A 21229-nucleotide genomic window follows, 5' to 3' on the forward strand; every position below is an offset into this window, starting at 1 on the left:
CTTGGGATCTGCTAGGTGGCTGCTTCCTTGTTCCTGCTTTCCTTGCATCTTTCCAGCCTCTGTTTCTTGAGTTTTTTCTTTGTTGAAAGAACTTTTAGTAGTCTCATTCATAGCTGTTTGATTGACCATATCTATCCTTCTATGCAATGTCTTCCAGCACTTCCCAAAAACCTCTAATGAAAGTTACCACCCTGTTTTCTTTTCTTTCTCAGGGCCAGTGTTAAAGATGTTTGGGCCCAGGGCAAAAATGGGAGTGGCTCCCCCAAAACTTGCCAGCAGGCTGTCTCCTTCAGCATCAGGCAGGCCTGGAGACCTCTGTACCATTGGAACCCAGTGCAAGTGCTCCCATTTCATCTCCTTAACATTGTCCCTGTTCTTTCCTCATGTACTGTAGTTGTCACATTTCAGGAGAGGTATATACACCCCATCTTACACTAAACCTAGAATTGCTATCATAAAAAATGTAAATCACTAGTGGCCACTTGACTATAATTGGATAATGTGCCTCTGAAGAAGGGAGAAATGAAAACAGTGAAGAATTTTATGAAGCATTACAAGAACAAGTAAATACATGCCATAAAAGCACCTATTTAATTATAGATGGAGATCTTGATGCTAGAGTTGGGAATTTACCCATCTCCATGTAATATAAAAATATTTGGTGACAATTATTCATAAAGAAACAAAAGAATTTGAAACAATTTATAATCTTAAAATAGCAAATATTTTTTCAAGAAGAAACATATATAAATTTACTTGGAGTGTGAGAGGATTAACATCACCCTTTGAATATACAAGTATTAAGATAAAAACTTGTATTGTAAATCATAGAATTTAGCTGCGGCAGTATAAGCTCCAACAGCTTATACTGCTACAGCTAAATTTGACCCCCGTTTTCATCTGAAAACTCACTTAAATTTAAAATCTCAATTTGATATCTATCATTCATTTGTCCAAAGTTAGGAGCCTCATTTAGGTGACTAGTAATGAAAATTTGTGCTAAGCTCCTAACTTTTTCCTTGGGAAATCTGTCCTTGTTATTGACCACTTTTTTGGCTGCTAAATGTAAGAGCTTAGTTAGGAGCATGAATTTAGGATCTAACTAGGAGCATGAATTTAGGAACTTAAGTGAGAAGTTATCAAGGTGTGGTAAAAAAAACCTTGATTTACCACAGGAATCAGCAACCTGCAGTATCTCAGTGCTACAGGTTGCCGATTCCCATGGTAAATGAATAGCTCTGCTTGTAATCCAACTCAACAGTTAGCGTTATGCCATCTGTCCAGGAGCATTCGGCTTCAAAACTGAGGCCCAGTGCTCCCAGGCCTGACCTTAAAGAGGCTATTGGGACTTATTAGAAGCTCTTCCATCATGACCCCACCCACCCACCAATCATATACCCCTTTGGATCAAGACCTTCCCACCCCAATCACATTTTCCCGCAGGTCAAGATCCCTCAATTCCACGATCATGCCCACTGGACCAACAACTCCAGTAACTATGACAAATTTAACCTGTAAACTGTATATTATGGGGGCTCATAATCAAAACAAAAATATGTCCAAAAACCAGCCTAAGTCGGCACTTGGACGATCTACAAGACAGGTCATCCAAGTGCCGATAAGTGAAGCCGGATTTTGGACATATCCAAAGACTTTTTAGGCCTCTGAATCTCGCTGTGCGTCCAGAGCTCAAAGGGGCAGGTTTTTTTTTATTATGCCCCTCCACAGATATTGGTATTAGATCCCTAGTATGTGTCGAATTAGAACAAAAACTTGTACTGTAACTATGGCAAATTGTAAGCTGTTAACTGTATATCACGTATCTTAACTTGTAACCCATCCTGAGCTCTTTGGGGAGATGGGATAGAAAATGAATTAAATAAACAAATAAATATTGTCAAAAAAACCCTGTGGGCTCCTTTTACAAAGCTGTGCTAGCGGTTTTAGCGAGCCACACGCGCTATATGCTAACGCCAGCATTGAGCTGGCATTAAGCCGCGTAGCGTGGGTTTGCGCGTGCTAAAATTCTGTGTGCGCTAAAAAACGCTATAGGAGCCCTGTGTTCCCAGGTTAAAGATAGAGACAGTAGCATTATTTGTGGTTTGAAAACTAGAAATGCTGAACAGATTTTTAAAAACCCACAAACCTAACAACTAAAATAGAAGAGAAAATGGTTCTGAAATTATATTTATTGGAAGAGAGCTTTAAAAAAACTTTAATAAAAGGGCCCCTTTTATTTTTATTATTATTTTTTTTTTAAACAGTGTGGCACATTCTAAATGCTAAGAAAACCATAGTATAAAATTTCCTATTGCCCCCCCTCTCGTCATTGGTCATTGAAATGCTGTACAGTAGATCATGTGCAACCAATGACGAGAGGGGGCAATAGGAAATTAGCCCTCCTTAAGAAAGAACAACAATGGATCTGCTATTTGTGTATGGAGGAACCCAACGGACTGAACCTCAAAATTGAGTGGCACTCCATTTTTTAATGAAAGCTATAGCAATAATAACCTTGCAAACCCTCCAGAACTGGAAGCTCATAAGAACAGCAGTAGTTTTTTTTACTTATATTTCCGTGCAACTACAGGGTAATCTTACTTTGTAGCCCAGATGAACAGCTGATACGGTGACATTACAGTTTTTGACGTCACAGGGTATTTAAACTGAGGCTGAGCTGCCTTCGCGGCCCTCTTTGCTGCCGGTTGAGCATTAAGTTTGATGCCGATTTGCAGTAAGTTATTTTTGTACGATGTCTGCTTTGAAATTGTGGGCAGCCACAATGCTTATTATGATTTTACAATTGATTTCAGAAGATAACGTCCTACCCTCCTGCCCCCCTAACGCAGCTTAGAGCGAAACGCTGGTTACCATCGTCGGAGGAGGAACGCAATCGGGACGCCTTACACAGCTCTGTTATAGCAGTTGGATTCACAACGTCGGAGCTCAGCTTTTAAAAGATAAGTAGCTGTAGCCTTAAATCGATTGAATTCTTTAACGCTGAGCTGTGCAAAATCCTAACTTTGAGGTTATGAAAAGCCTGTGTCAAACACGTCAATGAAAGATTTAAAGAGCACTTAACAACGCTGAACAAGGAGGTGTTTTTTTTTACAAGCCAGCGAGGTGTTTTCCCTATCTAGTCTTTCAACAAGATTTCATCTGTCTGAAGACGGGGATCTGAGACTTTTTCCTCCTTGTCTTAGTATATGCAGCTCAAGTACTATATTAGATGTTACTTCTAAGAGAGTCCAAGAACCCCACTATGTACCCTTCTCCATTGAGAATATTAACCATTTAAACCTACTCTCTGTTTCTTGTCTTTCAACCAGTTCTTAATCCATAATAGGACATCACCTCCTATCCCATGACTTTCTAATTTCCTCAGAAGTCTTTCATGAGGTACTTTGCCAAATGCCTTTTGGAAATCCAAATACACAATATCAGCTGGCTCACCTTTATCCACGTGTTCATTCACCCCTTCAAAGAAAGCAGATTAGTAAGGCAAGATTTCCCTTGACTATACCTGTATCAGTACAGAGAATGTATCAGATGTAAAATCTACCCTCCTTTATGGAAAGCGTATGAAAGATAACAGTTTAGACCCTGCATCCTAGCCGTACCTGTACATCTGGTCTTTGTGTCACTTCAGTTCCATTTTCTAAATAATGTGTTTCTGTATAATGTCTTCCCATTAGTTCCCTGTAAAACAAATGAGTTATTACTATAAAGCTTGCATACACTTTCTGACACAACACTTGCATATTACAGAACATTTCTGAAAAATTTACAAGATCTAAGGTGACAGTCCTAAACTTCAAACCTTCAGCTCTTTTGGAGCTGCCAAGTTAACCAGTTCCGGAAGGGAGACCTTTTGGCCAATCCTGGTTTTAAACTTACATCTCAAAGTACTGGGATACAGGTACTCTTCGACTTACGACCGTAATTAGTGCTCAATCCCTCCTGCTGGTTTCGTCTGGGGGGTTGGGTGGTGGGAGTTCCGGCTGGAGGGATTGGGCATCCTCCTGCTGGTGATCTTCAAGGGGGGGGGGTTGTTCTGGCAGGAGGGATTGGGCATCCTCCTGCCAGCGATCTTCAGGGGGGCTGGGGGGTGTTCCGGCATGAGGGATTGGGTACCCTCCTGCTGGTGATCTTCAAGGGGGGGGGGGCTGGGGGGTGTCCCAGCAGGAGGGTTTGGGCACCCTCCTGCCAGCGATCTTCAGGGGGTGGGGGGTGTTCTGGCAGGAGAGATTGGGCATCCCTCCTGCCGTGATCTTCAAGGGGGAGGGGTGTCCTGGCAGGAGGGATTGAGCACCCTCCTGCCGGCGATCTTAAAGGGGGGGGGGGCAGGGGAGGTGTTCCAGCAGGAGGGATTGGGCACCCTCCTGCCGGTGATCTTCAGGTGCGGGTGGGGGGTGAAGGTGGGGATGCTCCTGCCATGTTCAGAGTGGATGGGGTATATTGGGTAGGTGGAACGGGGCATCCCTCCTGCCTCATTCATTGGGGGGGGGGGGGACTGGTGGCCACAGGTGCGGCCGCTAAACTTATCGTGGCAGAGAGATCCCTTGCTGCGATAATTTCAGCGGTCGTGCCTACAGTGAACCTGATATTCTAGCTGGCATCTGTAACGTCGGTTAGAGAATCGGGTTCACTGCAGGTGCGATTCTGTATAGGACGCCTGTCGGCTTCTGAGACCAGGCGTCCTATGCAGAATCCGGCCCTGAGTGACCAAGGCATATTCTACCATCATAAGGTAAGGAGCCTGTCAGCTATTATTAGATTTCATCAACCTGCGGCTGCTGCCTATCGAATATCCACAGTCTGGCTACAAGAAACTCAAACACATTGATTTATTTTTTTGCATAATTATTGCTGTTAAAGTGTTTGATATAATTAATTTTATAGTCCTCTGGTACAACTTTTTATTTTTGAAAGAGAAACAAGTGAGGCTAAGTCAAGGGTTGTTTGGTTGTTTTTTTTTTACCTAATGCAAAGCATTAATACTGTACAGAAAGAAGCTAAATTCAGAGGGCCCAATTTTCAAAAAAATAGCCGAGTTCCTAAATTTAGAAACCTGCAGTAATTCCCCTTCCCCCCTCCCCTTTTACAAAACTGTAGCAGTTTTTAGCACCAGCCGCTGTGGTAACAGCTTTGACGCTCATAGAATTTAGCTGCGGCAGTATAAGCTCCAACAGCTTATACTGCTACAGCTAAATTTGACCCCTGTTTTCATTTGAAAACTCACCTACATTTAAAATCTCAATTTGATATCTATCATTCATTTGTCCAAAGTTAGGAGCTTCATTTAGGTGACTAGTACTGAAAATTTGTGCTAAGCTCTTAACTTTTCCCCTGGGAAATCTGTCCTTGTTAGTGACCAGTTTATTGGCTGCTAAATGTAAGAGCTTAGTCTAACTAGGAGCATGAATTTAGGATCTAACTAGGAGCAAGAATTTAGGAACTTAAGTGAGAAGTTATCAAGGTGTGGTAAAAAAAAAACTTGATTTACCACAGGAATCAGCAACCTGCAGTATCTCAGTGCTACAGGTTGCCGATTCCCATGTTAACTGAATAGCTCTGCTTGTAATCCAACTCAACAGTTAGCGTTATGCCATCTGTCCAGGAGCATTCGGCTTCAAAACTGAGGCCCAGTGCTCCCAGGCCTGACCTTAAAGAGGCTGTTGGGACTTATTAGAAGCTCTTCCATCATGACCTCACCCACCCACCAATCATACACCCCTTTGGGTCAAGACCTTCCCACCCCAATCACATTTTCCCGCAGGTTAAGATCCCTCAATTCCACGATCATTATAATACCCCCTCCATCAGCAAGGGCCTAAAGGTTCTGCATCTGGTGGTCTAGCAGATCCAAAGGCAAGAGTGATCCAGCCAGCACTGGAAGCCAAAATGGTGCCAGGAACCTATAGCAGTAGTTTATTGTTCATTGAAAAAAATCTTATATTTTGCATTATCTCAAAGTTCTAAGTGGATTACAGATGCACATTACACATAAATTTTAATAAAGAGAACAAAAATTCACAATACCAATACCACTACTGCTAAGTGGTCATCCTTCCATAGGGCAAAGTTGGTGGAGGTCTTGATCTGGGGGAGAAGTATGATTAGGGGGTCTTGATCTGGTGGAGAAGTGTGATTGATGGTGGGGTTTTTGATCTGGGGTCATAATGGGGGGAGGGGGGCTCCAATCAGTTCTGCGATCCCTTTAAGGTCAGGCTCAGGAACTTTGGGCCACAGTTTTAAGGTCTGATAGTCCATGTATGCTAAAATAACCCCAGCTTTTGGCTAAGGTTATTTTATTGTGATTTCATGGCTATAACACAATTTGCAGTATGCAACTGATGCACACCATAAGTTATGTTATGGCTTTTATTTAGTAATGAGATGTTTTACATACATTTACATGTTTTGCAGTTCATTACTATGTAACCTGCGGTGACCTAAATATTACCACAGTACAAGAAGATAAGCTGTGTTAAATCATTTAAGTTGTGTTAAGAGGCAAATACTGCAACTTAAGACTAATGCAGCTTGATAACTTCCTCTCTAACTCTCAAAGGAACCTAAAGCCTTTGAATACTAGCAAACTGTATATCACAAAATGGCCACTTAAGTTTTTATAGTAAAACCTGAAGAAAATAGTTGTGGACAGACTCTTGAAAAGAAATAAAAGAATAATAGATTCCTCAGTTCAAAACCATAGTCTTTAAATAAACTTACTTGTTTCTTTCAAGATGAAGGGTATAATTATGTTCTTCAATATTTATAGCGTACTGGACACTTTCAGGATAGGAATTCTGAGTTTAAAAACATGAAAGGCTTGTTATTTGACTAAATCAAAACAAAAAAATTGTATAAAGGAATTGCATCCAACTCCTTTTTATTCCCTTCTTCCCTATCTCTTTAACCCCCCCCCCACACACACACACACATCAAGAAAAAACTGCACAAACAAAAATGGTCAAGAACCACTGTCAAATGAGCACATTTGCATAGTTCATCTATTAAGTGGAAAAATGTGCTGCTTTTTATACCTTCCTTTCAATGGAGACTATAGTGAGAATTTGACAATAATGGCCTTGGCCTACGGAAATCAGAACTACGAGCAGGTGCTGGAAAGTTCTCAGTTCAACCAACCAACTTCCTAAATTCTGAGCATTATTTTGCCACTGTAGCTGAAAAAAAAGAGTGTTATCTTATTTCATTAAATGCCAGTTTTGCAGAAATGAAATGCCATGTTTTTTATTACCCTGTTTCATATAATTTATTGAATCATATTCACATCATTCTTGGCTTAGTTGGGCTGAGAACGTTTCAGCATCCTCTTATATCAGCATACCATGCTGGCATACCATGTTTGGCACTGGAGTAAATAAATTTCTGCTACCATCCCATGAATGAATAACCATGACAGTAGAGGAACTTATGGACATTAGATCCCAATGGCTGGTTAGTTCCAAGAGAAGAAGACGGTGAATTTCTCTCTTACTCAGCTCTTCCTAACCCTACTGCCCTCTAATCTTAAGGGTGTGCAAAGAGATCCTCTATACCAGTGTCCTGCAAACTTTTCAGCACCATGGCATACTAAAACCAATCCCATGGCTGGAAGGCATCTGGAAGTGCATGGACGTCAACATAATGACATCATATGCATGCGTGATGTCATCACATCGATGGCCGCGACCCTGAACCTGTCACTTCGCCAGTGGTGGATTTGCAGGAGGGGAGGTGCTGGGAGAGGAGGAGAGACGCTGGCATGAAGTACAGTCGTCGGCACCGGCTGACTGCCTACAGAACATGTCTCTTGCCATGACAGGCACATCCTGTAAGCAGTCAGCTGGTGCCAGCGCCTCGCCTCCTTGCCACGTCTCACGGCACACAGATTGCGATACACTGCTCTACACACTGCCTTCCACTTTGCCAGCCAATTGAGAAACTGAAAGAACAGGCAGTTGCCCCCCATTAACTACACAGCCATTTTGCAAAAAAGTTAGGGAAGTAACATAGTAGTCTCATAAACTTAAGGGGCCGATATTCAAAGCAATTTAACTGGGCAGGAACGACTCCCGGATGGTTAAATCACTTGTGTGGGGCCATATGCTGATATTCAGTAGCACTTCACTGGTCAGTGCGGCCGAATATTACCACAGACTCCTAAAGCCAACTGTTTTATGGGCAATCTGGGGGTGGAGTCAGCACATATGGTTAAGTGCTAAATATCACATTTAATTACATAAGAGATAGCCGGCCACATAAACCCAGGGGTTCAATGCTGGGCCCGGACATGGCCTGATATTGAATATCTGGGAATAATACTGGCAGCAGCTAAACAGATGCTCACCGCCGTCAGCTGAATATCTACAGAACCCCTATATTTATACACATTGGTTAACCTTGTAAAAATATCAATTTTAGGCTAGTTTTTTTATTTTTTTTTAACTTAGGGCTCCTTTTATACATAGCCAGGCATTTTGGGGGAACTCATTTGAGACACACATCCTACAAAGTGTCTTACTAAACTGCTTGTGGATGTGTAGTTGAAGGGGGAGGAGATATGGTGGGGGAAGTAATGAGTGGTATTATATGTATATTTGTAGCAGAAGCCTGTAGGAATGGCAGGTGTGGCAGGTTGTGTGGGAAATAGGTTCTGCGATTGTTTGGGGATTTTGGGGTGGATGAGGGAAGAGTGTTTACGTATGTGTGTGTGGGGAAAGGAGCAGAGTTAGAAGTGTGTTCTATATCCTTCCTATCCTATGTTCTATATACCTCTTGCACTTTCTTCCCTCCTGTTTAAGGGGGGGGAGGGAGGAATTGGGATTTAGCACATACCTTCTCCAAAGTAGCTCTAAGCAAGCTACATTTAGGGCTCCTTTTACTAAGCTGCGATAGCGTTTTTAGCGCGCACAGAATTTTAGCATACGCTAAACCCACGCTACGTGGCTAGAACTAACGCCAGCTCAATGCTGGCATTAGCATCTAGCGCGTGTGGCAATTCTGTGCGCGCTAAGCATGCACTAAAACCGCTATCGCAACTTAGTAAAAGGAGCCCTTAGTAACATGGTAAATGACGGCAGATAAAGACCTGAATGGTCCATCCAGTCTGCCCATAAGTTATACCCATTAAAAAAATAGATTAGATTAACTTGTCTCTTCTTTGAAATTTCTGGGCTGTAGACTGTAAGTCTGGTATTGTCCTAGGTTCCAAATGCTGAAGTTGCCATCCAAGCTCACTCCAGCCTATCCAACCATCCCATTGTTTGTAGGACATCTACCTTAAAGTCTGACCAGTAACATCCTCATGTTCCATATTAGTGGAGTTGACATTGATGCCCATCCCAGTCCATCCTACACCGAATCACCATATATCAGTGGTCTCAAACTCAAACCCTTTGCAGGGCCACATTTTGTTTTTTTAGGTACTTGGAGAGCCTCAGAAAAAATAGTTAATGTCTTATTAAAGAGTTTGAGACCACTGAGTTAAGGGGAACGGTTAATCCGCTGGCTGGGTTGGAGGGCAGAGGGAAGAACAGGACAATCAAGCCATTGTGACATCACTGATGAGGTTGGCTCTTATTGGTGGAATGAGGCATTATGACATCACAATCTCAGCTCTGCTTCCCAAAGACAAACAGGATGTCATGGTTACAATTAAGCCAGTGGCCTCAAACTCAAACCCTCTGCAGGGCCACATTTTGAATTTGGAGGTACTTGGAGGGCCTCAGAAAATATAATTAATGTCTTATTAAAGAAATGACAATTTTGCATGAGGTAAAACTCTTTTATAGTTTATAAATCTTTCCTTTTGGCTAAGTCTTAATAATAATATTGTGATTTATTGCTAAAGAGACATATGATCAAGAAACTGTTTAATTTTACTTTTGTGATTATGATAAACATACCGAGGGCCTCAAAATAGTACCTGGCGAGCTGCATGTGGCCCCCGGGCCGCGAGTTTGAGACCACTGCCATATATGGAACACAGTCTGTGCAGGTCTGTCCAATACCGGCCTTAGTTCTTTAATTTACATCCTTCGTTACTTACAGTAGTTGGGTTTGGCTGAAGATGGTACATTTTCACCAAGTTTAGTCATCACTTCAAAGGTGAAGTTAGTTTTTAAAGATAAAAAAACCCCCAAATGATGACTCTTGACACTGATTTTCCTTTGTGGTGAACAACACTAAATTTAAACTTTACTTCCTCTTGAAAAATGGCTTTTTTGTGACATGCATTAATTGTTATCCTAGAAGTCATCTTAGAAAAGAGCATATCTTTGAAACTGTCATCCGAAGGAGGAATGTGACAAATATTCTGTAGCTCTCCCGAAGACCCATCAGCCAAATTCCTTCCAAATAAACAGAACCCAGTTAATGGAATATGCATTACTGGGTCACCTAAAAAGCTATTTCCTTATTATTGTTGGAGGTTTTAATGGTATGAAGTGACGATTATTCCGGAACAAGCATCTACTGGAAAATCCTTAGTCTGGAACCATGGCATACATTCTACCTTTGAATAGTTATTTTTCCTTGTGGGAAGCAACTCAAAATGCAGTTTGAAAACCACAATTACTCTTTACAAGGAATGATGTCAATTTTGATTTAGTCTACAGAAGTTTTCAATTTGTTTGCATAAAAAATGTCTGTATAAGTCTTTTTTCCCCCAGATGGTTGGCATTGAAAGAAGAAATTCAATTTCATCAACTCAAAAAAACTCAGTAAGGTTGAAACAATTCTCAGAGATGCAAAACATTTAGTATACTAATTAGATTTTATTTTAAGTACACTAATTAGATTTGGCCAACATTTTGTAACTGGAATGGCGTCCACTGGTGATAAAGTTTAGATCACCATAATTCACCTCAGATGTGATTCAAGTGTGACAACATCACTGAACCTATAAGATAAAGGATCTGGCATTATCTTTAAGATAAAATTAAATGTGACTGTTATATATTTAGAGTATATTTAAGAATTTTATGTGCAGTTCCTCTTTCAACTATACCTTTAAGATGGGAGAATACTCAGTACCAAAGCTGGTTGCATTGGGATATTGCTGTATTAAGCAGGAATTTTTCCATTATGGCTCAATATGAATGACTGAAGCAGTGATATAGCAGGACTTAATTTTTTGGAGGTGCCCGCGGTTAACTTGAGTTGGCACTAGGCAGTAAGACTGCTGACACTGCCTCTAATTCTCCTCATTGGCCTGTACCACTATCACTGACCATGTGGGACTGACTTCAAATTAGGGAAGGGCATAGCCCATCCATGGTTACACCCATCAGACACTTTACGTGAGTTTTAGTGTTCCAAACCCGAGCCCCTCTTTTTTCAAGCTGGACTGCCAAGCAGTGCAACCTAAATGCTGAGTCGCCCATAGGAACAGAATGGTCTGCTCAGCATTTAGCTTGCACTGCTCAGTAGCCCAGCTTGAAAAAAGAGGGGCTCAGTTTGGAACACATTACCAGCCTATATAAAAGATGAAAAAATACAGACTAAGGGCTAGATTCACTATGCAAACCGATCGTGTACCGATCGGTTTGCAAGCCCTTTGAGACCCAATTTCCCTCTGACCCAATTCACTAACCTGTGTACCGATCCGATCCCGACCCGTGCATGCAAATGATGGGAAACGGCATGCAAAGCAGGAAGGACACGATTCACTACACACACCGGCTAGCTGGCCGATCAAAAAACAAGCGACTGGTGTAATAAAACTGCTCTCTGCCCCATCAAAAGCGCCCTGCTTTCTACCCTCTGTCGCCTCTCCTTCCCAGAACAGCACTGGAGGCTAGCCCTTACCCTGCTCTTACCGCCCCGACTCTCCCGCTCTCTGCCGCCCTTCCCTGCAATGCAAGCCCGTGGTTTTAACCAGCGGGTTAAAATCAGGGGGGTCGCACTGCGAGGAAGGACGGCAGAGAGCGGGAGATGTATGAGGAAGTGTCAGTTGTGGAGATTTCTCAGATGGCATGTCTTTGTGTAAGGTACTTTGGAAGTGGGTGTTGGGGGTGGGTAGGGGGAATGTATGGCAAGAGTGTCTGGAGCAGTGATTTGTGGGGGCTGTTTGAAGTGGATGTTCTAGGATGATATTGGAGGTGCAGTGAAGCGTTCCATGAAACATGTCCCCACCCTTCTCCTTCCTCCCCCTCTCTCTCCACAGGAAGATACACTTCTTCCACCGTATCCATAGGGGTTGGAGCAGAGCCGGCCCGCAAATATTTTAAAAACCGCAAATAATATTCGGGCCAGTTCTGCCCCTAACCCCAGCTTCCCCCCGGTTATTTTAAGCCCTGTAAGCCCCACTTAAGCCTTACCTGGTGGTCTAGCGGGTTTTCAGGGCAGGAGCAATCTTCCCATGCTCCTGCTCCGTGCAGATCACTCATAGGAAATGGCTGCCTTGAGCTCCCATAGTCTCTCGAGACTATGACGGGAGCTCAAGGCAGTCATTTCTTATGAATGATCTGCATGGGGCAGGAGCATGGGAAGATCGCTCCTGCCCTGAAAACCCGCTAGACCACCAGGTAAGGCTTAAGGGGGTGGGGGGGGGGGCTTACAGGGCTTAAAATAGCCTGAAAAATTTTAATGTTTTTTTTTGTTTTAAAATCACGAATAACCGAATCCGCGGATGCTGAAACCGTGGATTCGGAGGGGGAAGTAAGTGTTCCTTCTATTCAGTCTGGTGTCCTGGGAAGAGATGAATGAAGCAGAGTCATTGCAATACCACATGATCTTGCTTGTTAATCTCCCCATCTGGCCCAGTTGCAGGAGTTGTTACACATGCATTATTTTTGATTTCTATTTGGTTTTTTTTTTTTAGCCCATCCTCCCAAAGGAGCACAGAACAGGTTACAAATCAGGTACTCAAGCATTTTTCCCTGTCTGTCCTGGCGGGCTCACAGTCTATCTAATATACCTAAGGCCCATTTCCTCCTGTCATGGTGACTCCTAGGTGCGGACACTGATGTGATACTGCTTGCGATACTGCTTGTGTCGGGAAAATTAAAGAGGTACAGGGAAGGGGCACACGTGTGCAGCAGGGGGATGGGAAGGAGGATGGATGCCGGCGCCCCCCAACAAGACAGCACCCAGGGCGGACCCCCACACACACATACTTAGTACACCACTGTATGTGGAGGATCTTTTTTTTAGAATATTAGCACCCTCTGCATGACAGTGAGCAATCCTGACATTGAACCACTGTTTTTCAAAATTATGAAACCCGTATAAGAAAGAACAATCAAAAGATTGTTTGAACAAAGATTCTTCCTTGTATTAAAGAGCACACTGGGAATTACCACACTTCAACAACATATATGTTAAAATCCTAAATATTTTTATAATACGTGAACCAGGTCCTCAGTTTACACAACTTACCCGACATGACAAGCCTGTTCTCAAAAGATGTTAGCTGTGTAAACCCAGAGGGGTTAATAAGCGTGCAACATCCCATGAACCATTGGGCCAGCCCTCCTGTCTAGTGATATCTGAAGCAAACATTAAAAAAAAGAAGCCTACCTGTTTGGAAGAAAGATCTCTCTTCACAGGAGCTACTTTTAGTTTCTGAGGCATCACAATTTCATATTTTTCTACGTGGGCAAGTTGATGAGATTGAGTGGCAGCGCAAACTGTGAAGATGAAAAAGACGAAAAGGCTTCATAAGCACACTGTGGACTATATCTGGCCTATTCTCTGCAACAATTAATATGATCTCTTTGCCACTTGTTTAGCAACTCAGGGCTCCTTTTACGAAGGCGCGTTAGCGGTTTATTGCGCGTAATAGAGCACACTAAACTGCCGGCCGCGCTAGCCACTACCGCCTCCTCTTAAGCAGGCGGTAGTTTTTTGGCTAGCGTGGGGGTTAGCACATGATGAAAAGTCGCTAAAGCGGCTTTGTAAAAGGAGCCCTCAGAGCACATCTTTATGTGGAGAAGAACTCTTTTGCTGGTAACAACAGTGACTGACATCTCGGGATTGCATTATAGGAACTGAAAACAATTGTACTTCCCCTCACACTGTCATGGCATTGCACTAACTAGATTCAACTGACTTCATTATTTCATCTTTTGGACTTACTCCTAAGCTTCCCTTCTCTTTTTGTCCTATTGTAACTAATTTATGTTTAAACATTCTTCTGTAAATGAATGAGTTAGCACATCTATCGCTATCCTTGGGAGTCCCACATCTGCTGTGCTGTATTTAGCCTTTACATCAGGGGCTCTCAGACCAGTCCTTAGGACACACCCAGCCAGTCAGGTGTTCAGGAAATCTACAATGGATAAGCATATGTTCGGATTTACCTCTTTTCAAAAAGCTGGCAGTTTGTCCAGATTTAGGAGCTTGGGGCAGGGTCTGGAGGGCATCCACGCATTTGTGCATGCGTGTGATGTCATCACGTCGCATCCTGGAAGCGCTAGGGGACTGCTTCCTGGAACAAATGGTGGGAGAGCCGACGAGAGGAAACACCGCCTTGGACTTGGTCCTAAATGGCATTACGGGATCGACAAAAGAAGTAGAGGTCACGGTCCCGCTGGGGACAAGCGATTACAACATGATCAACTTTAAACTTGACATCGGGAAAGGGAAACGTACCAAAACCTTAACCACGACCTTAAACTTTAAAAAGGAAAGACACGTTAGCATGAGAGTCATGGTGAAACGACGGCTCAAAAATAAGATGGACAAAGTTAAAATGGTAGATCAGGCATGGTCCCTAATGAAAAATGCTATCACGGAAGCACAAAATCTCTACATTCCGCGGATCTCCAAAGAAAGGAAAAACAAAAGCAAAGGAGAACTGGTATGGCTTACTAGAGAGGTGAAGGAAGCCATAAAAGAAAAGAAGGACTCCTTTAAGACGTGGAAACGCATGAAAACATCCGAAGCTTGGAACAAACACAAAGAGGATCAGAAGAAATGTCACAAGGCGGTGAAGGAAGTCAAAAAGGACTATGAGGAGAAAATAGTGCAAGAGGCCAAAAATTTCAAGCCTTTCTTTAGGTACATAAGAGGGAAAAAACCCGCAAAGAGGCAGAAGGACCGCTGGACAACCAAGGAAGGAAAGTGTACATCAAAGAAGACAAACAAATTGCTGACAGATTAAATTCCTTCTTTGCGTCTGTCTTTACGAAGGAGGACACCACAACAATACCAGAAGCAGTGAAAATATTCAAAGGAGTAACAGAGGACAGCCTCGCCACGGTAGAAGTGGACTTGGACCAGATATACTACCAGATTGACAAACTCAAAGCGACAAATTCCCTGGACTGAATGGAATTCGCCCCAGAGTCTTAAAATAACTGAAGGTTGAAATGGGAGAACTATTGCAAAAACTTACCAACCTGTCAATTAGAACTGGACAGATACCGGATGACTGGAAGATAGCGAACGTCACACCAATTTTCATAAAAGGATCAAGAGGAGAACCGGGCAATTACAGACCGGTGAGCCTTACATCTGTCCCTGGAAAGATGGTTGAAACACTGATTTAAGGATAGCATAGTCCGGCACTTGGCTACACACGACCTGATGAGAGCCAGTCAACATGGCTTCAGAAAAGGGAAATCATGTTTGATGAATTTACTTCAATTTTTGAGACCGTGAACAAACAAATCGATGGTGGAGAACCGGTGGACATAATATACTTGGACTTCCAGAAAGCGTTTGACAAGGTTCCACATGAGACTTCTCGGGAAAATACAAAGCCATGGAATAGAGGGGGATATATAAAGATGGATAGGAAATTGGCTGGAGAACAGAAGGCAGAGAGTGGGCATAAATGGGAAGTTTTCAGACTGGGAGAAGGTGACCACCCCAGGGCTCGGTACTTGGGCCCATCTTATTTAATATTTTCATCAATAACCTAGAAGAAGGAACATCCAGTGAGATCATCAAGTTTGCAGATGACACAAATCTATGCCAGGCAATAGGATAGCGAGGAATTCCAAAATGATTTGTGTCAGTTAGAGAAATGGGCGGAGAAATGGCAGATGAAGTTTAATGTGGAAAGTGCAAAGTAATGCATTTAGGCGGAAAGAACAAGGAACACGAATATAGAATGTCAGGTGTGACTCTGGGTAAAAGCAAACAGGAAAAGGACCTGGGTGTACTGATAGATAGGACACTGAAACCGTCAGCACAATGTGCGGCGGCGGCGATGAAAGTGAATAGAATGTTAGGCATGATAAAGAAGGAAATCACGAGTAGAGCGGAGAAAGTTATAATGCCGCTATATACAGCAATGGTCAAACCACACTTGAAATACTGTGTCCAACATTGGTCTCCCAACCTAAGGAAGGATATAAAACTGTTGGAGAGGGTGCAGAGACGATCAACGAAGCTAGTAAAAGGTATGGAGAACTTGGAATACGAGGAACGACTTAAGAGACTGCGAGGGGATATGATCGAGACCTTCAAAATAATAAAAGGAATTGACAATATAGAGCAGGAAAAACAATTATTTACAATGTCCAATGTGACACAGACAAAAGGACATGGACTGAATCTAAGGGGGGATAAGTCCAGGACAAATATCAGGAAGTTCTGCTTCACGCAATGAGTGGTGGACACCTGGAATGCTCTCCCAGAGGAGGTTATTGCAGAATCCACCGTTCTAGGATTTAAAAGCAAACTAGATGCACATCTCCTTATGAGAGGCATAGGAGGAGTATGGGTGACTTAATTAACGCCAGGTGTACACCTGGCAGGGCCTCTGCGTGTGTGGATCGCCGTACTTGACGGACCAAAGTCTGATCCGGTGATGGCAGTTCTTATGTTCTTATCCATGCATGCTCGGAGGCCCTCCAGATGCAGCTCTGAGCTCAGGAAGGAGAGGAGGATCATGTGGGGGTGTGGCTGGGGATGGGACCACATATCCTTTTTTTTTTTTTTGCAAGAAGAAATATGGTAACCCTAGGTTGAGAGTCCCTGTTCTACACTTATTCACTTGGTTTTCTGAGAAGGGCTGCCAACTGGCTGTAGTACTTCGAGACAAGCTGAGTCAGTTCTGGTTTTAACCCTGTGATATGCCTAGTTTTGTAGTTTCAATAGTCAGTCAGGTCAGACCAGGACTGATTCAGACTCATCCTTAATCAGCCAGCAGTGCCCTGACTCACTTCAGAGCCAGCCCAAGAGTACTGAATGCCCTGCCCCCTCTTCCATAATCAAGCATCTTCTTTTCTCCCTTTAACCTCCCCCTTCCAAGCTGTCCAGATTCTCTGTCCTTTTCCCTTCTCGCTTCCGCAACCACTGGGAGTGCCCTCCAAACACTTCCTACTTCTTCCTGGGCAAGCTGGAAGAATAAAGAAGCATCAGCATTGCATGGGCTATGTAAGCACAGGCCCATACAAAAGCATTGCTTTGTTTGGCCCTCTCCAACAGGAAGCCTGCCTTAAAGAGGGTGGGGGGGGGGACAATAGCAATTCTGCACAGGTCTGTGCTTAGGGGGTCTGCACGGTGCTGATACTTCTTTACTCTTCTGGCTGGCCCAGAAAGAGGTGGATTCTGGATGGTAGGTGGAGATGGCATCAACAATGACAAGGGAAGAGGTGGAAGGCTCTCTACTCCTCAAATTCTGCCACTTTAGGTGGATGCTTAATTTGACTCATACTTGAGCTGGCCCTAATTTACTTGAGAAGGGCTGTGGTTTACTGGCAGAGGTGCTGCCTCTGCACCCAGAGGTTATGAGGTCAAATCCCAGTGCTGTCCCTTATGACCCTGGGCAAGTCACATAATAATAAAATAATAAAATTTTATTTATAACCAGTTCAGAGCAGTTTACATCAAGAGACTCTGCTACACGCAGATGAAATACATACAGAATACATTACTCGCATGACTGAAATTTCTTATACAAATTTATCATACAAATAGGACTTCACAGATTTCCTAAACATTTGGTAAGCTGACGGAATTCAAAAATAAACCACTTAAGGTTTTGCTGCAAACACCAGCTTGATAAGATAAAGTTTTCTCCAAAAATGTTGAAGTGCCAAAGTACAAGGTGACAGTAACAATGAGAAGGGAAGTGGTGGAAGGCCCTCATAGAAACATAGAAAATGACGGCAGAAAAGGGCCATAGCCCATCAAGTCTGCCCACTTTAATGACTCACCCCCTAACTCTACCCTCTTAGAGATCCCACATGGGTATCCCATTTACTCTTAAAATCCAGCACGCTGCTGGCCTCGATCACCTGCACTGGAAGCTCATTCCATTGATCAACCACTCTTTCGGTGAAGAAATATTTCCTGGTGTCGCCATGAAATTTCCCGCCCCTGATTTTCAGCGGATGCCCTCTTGTGGCCGAGGGTCCTTTAAGAAAGAAAATATCATCTTCCACCTCGTGTATGGCAGAGCCATGTCTCCATTCTCTTTCACCAAGCTGCCATAAGAAATGGCCTCAGCATTCCTTTAAAGATTCTTTCCCACATAAGACTATTTTTGCTGCAGCCCCCCAAATGGCCTTTTTCTATTCATTTCTGGTCATGTGCTAATGTTATAAATCAATCAAACCACAGTGGAGATATGCAGTAACGTGGGTGTGCAATTTATTCAACTGTCATAAAAAAAATAAATCTGTGCGATGGCTCGAAACGCACGTGTTTCGGCCCGTATGGTCAGCCTTGGGAGCCTTATTCAAAATATTCAATTACTTGAGGGATGTAGCCTACAATGAATGAAACACCTCATTGACATATTATGAATTCTAATGAAGAGACCGTGCCGCCGGTCTCTACACACACAAGCAGTACATGGCCTTTAAAAAAACCCAAAAAACAAACAAACAGTGGCAACACTTACTGCTACCTGTTTTGTAGGTGGCAAGGGCTCCCGCGTTATTTGTGTGCTATCCAGTTAGCATACGGTAATATAGATGCACTAACAAGTTAGCACAGAACACCCACTCTCTGCCATGACCCATCCCCTCAAAAAAAATTATAAAAATACTTAACACTTGGATAACGCACGCCCAGCCAAAAATTAATGTGGAAAACATTAGCACATGCTGTGTTAGGCTTTTTTGTTCATTTAGGCGTGCATTAGCACCTAACATAGCTTAGTAAAAGGATCCCTTACATTTGTAATGGTGGAATTGATTAGAGCGGAAGAGTTTTCAGAAACCTTTAAATCCCCGTGGGCATTGGAGCGACTACCACAGCAGCCGCAGCCGCCACCGCGGCCCTGTAAAAGGAGTCCTTAGTGATCTTGTTCATATTGAGCAACAACTCAGTTATCTGCCATTACTGCTCTATTCTCCATCAAAATATAATAAGAGTAATGTGAGTGAAGAGAATTACCAGATGGCTCCTGGAACTCGGACCAGACTGGGGCAATCCTGGACATACCCCATTGTGCAATGATGGATGAAAAGGGTTAAAACCAGGATGGGATTCACCTTTCCTTGATGACCTAGAACCTACTGGTAACCTTTACTAAGCCCATTATACGATTGGTTTTACTTCTTCCAAAACCAAGCAAAACTCTCCAGAAAAAAAGACTGGGGAAGTGACTGGCCTTTTTTCTGTTGTTGTTTAATCTTGTGTTCACATATTAGAGTCTAGAGATAAGCACTGTCTTAATTTCTATAAGAGGAAACACGGGGAGTACACAGTTTTTTGAGAGGAATCCAAGCTTTGTTTAAGAGTATAAGTGGAATTCAGGATGTGGATTAGCCGATGCCCTTCATTCCTTGCATAATCCAGTCCAGTCTCCTCATAGTGAGGAGGGGGGAGGGGGAATGACTAGGGCTTGGTGGTTAGAGCAGTAGACTGGAAACCAGGGTTCAGATCCTGCTTCTTCCATCAATGCTCCTTCAGATCTATTAAACTGGTCTTTACTCCCGATCCTCAAGAAACAGCAATGAAATGAACTAGGTCAATGAATGCGTAAGCTTGGTTGCTAAATAGTTCAGTATACAACATTTTTTCACCAGCCGATTACCAGTCAAATAACAAAACCCAATGCTGTGTTATGGTCCAACAGAGAACCACAAAAATATATTGGTAGTAAAAGGGTAAAAACAAAGGCTTTGGCACTTTCCAACAAAAACAATTTCTACAAGTCTTTCACCATAGAATATAATAGACAAAAAAAGTCCAGCCATCTGTTGCACCAGTTTCCACCAGTTTTGATATTTTGCTCATATTGAGATGAATTGCAAATTAAATTCTTTGATTAAAACATTTTAAAATAGACCAAATCATTCATAAAAGACAAACCCCCTCTTTTACAAAACTGCGATAGCAAGTTTCTAGCGCAGAGAGCCGCGCTGAATGGCCCCTGCTGTTCCCGACTCTCATAGGAAATCTATGAGCGTCGGGAGAGGGCGGGCCATTCAGCACAGCTCCCCGCACTAGAAACTGCTATTGCAGTTTCCTAAAAGGAAGCCATAGTTTACTCCTTTTACATTCAGCCCAACTATTATTACAACTAACTTCTAAAGCAAACTTCAGATTGAAATTTTCCTGTCATCTTTGAGATTTTCTCTACTTGTTTACATTATAAGAAGACTGACTCACATGCCATATACCGCTGAATATGTGAGTATGAGATAAATTAGGAGTTTAAGCCAGTCTTAGTGGAAAAGCCTTTTCTTCAACCTACTTTCAAGAACAAAAATTCTAGTTTCTAAATATACTGTATACATACTATAATAGTGGTAAGGCAGACTGGTTCTGTCAGAACTCAGGATGTGCATATATGTACCCTGCCAGCAAGAGACACATGGGGTATATATAGCTGAAGAACAGTGACCGAAAAGCTAAGGGTGCAGAGAGGGGAGAAGGACAGTGCGACTGAAAAGTCATGGGAGCAGACAGGAAGACTACTAAAATGGTCAGTGGTCTTCATCATAAGGCGTATGGGAATAGACTTAAAGATCTCAATATGTATACTTTGGAGGAAAGATGAAAGAGGGGAGATATTATAGAGACATTTAATATCTACTTGGCATAAATGTGCACAAGGCAAGTCTCTTTCATTTGAAAGGAAGCTCTGGAATGAGAGGGCATAATAGGATGAAGTTTAAAAAAGGTGATAGTCTCACTGTAAGAAAATACTTTTTCTTTTTTTTACAGAAAGGGTGATAAATGCATAGAATAGGCTCCTGGTGGCTGAATTCAAGAATGCATGGGACAGGCACTTTGGATCTCTTAGGGAGAGGAAGAGGTAGTGGATGCTGTGGATGGGCCAACTGGATGGGCCATTTGGCCTTTATCT

At 42.8% G+C, this 21229-nt stretch overlaps 1 protein-coding gene across 1 annotated transcript in view; it reads right to left on the minus strand.

The window, feature by feature from the left end:
- ADAM8 (ADAM metallopeptidase domain 8) overlaps positions 1-21229 on the minus strand; it is a 191406-nt gene that overhangs the window by 141561 nt on the left and 28616 nt on the right. The window contains exons 2-4 of the mRNA XM_033943786.1: positions 13531-13640; positions 6736-6812; positions 3621-3699 (exon numbers count right to left, since the gene is read on the minus strand). Of these exons, the coding sequence (XP_033799677.1) occupies positions 3621-3699; positions 6736-6812; positions 13531-13640 (266 nt within the window). The remainder of the gene's footprint in view (positions 1-3620; positions 3700-6735; positions 6813-13530; positions 13641-21229) is intronic.

This window comes from Geotrypetes seraphini, chromosome 4 (assembly GCF_902459505.1).
Source record: "Geotrypetes seraphini chromosome 4, aGeoSer1.1, whole genome shotgun sequence".
NCBI classification, from domain to species: Eukaryota; Metazoa; Chordata; class Amphibia; order Gymnophiona; family Dermophiidae; genus Geotrypetes; species Geotrypetes seraphini.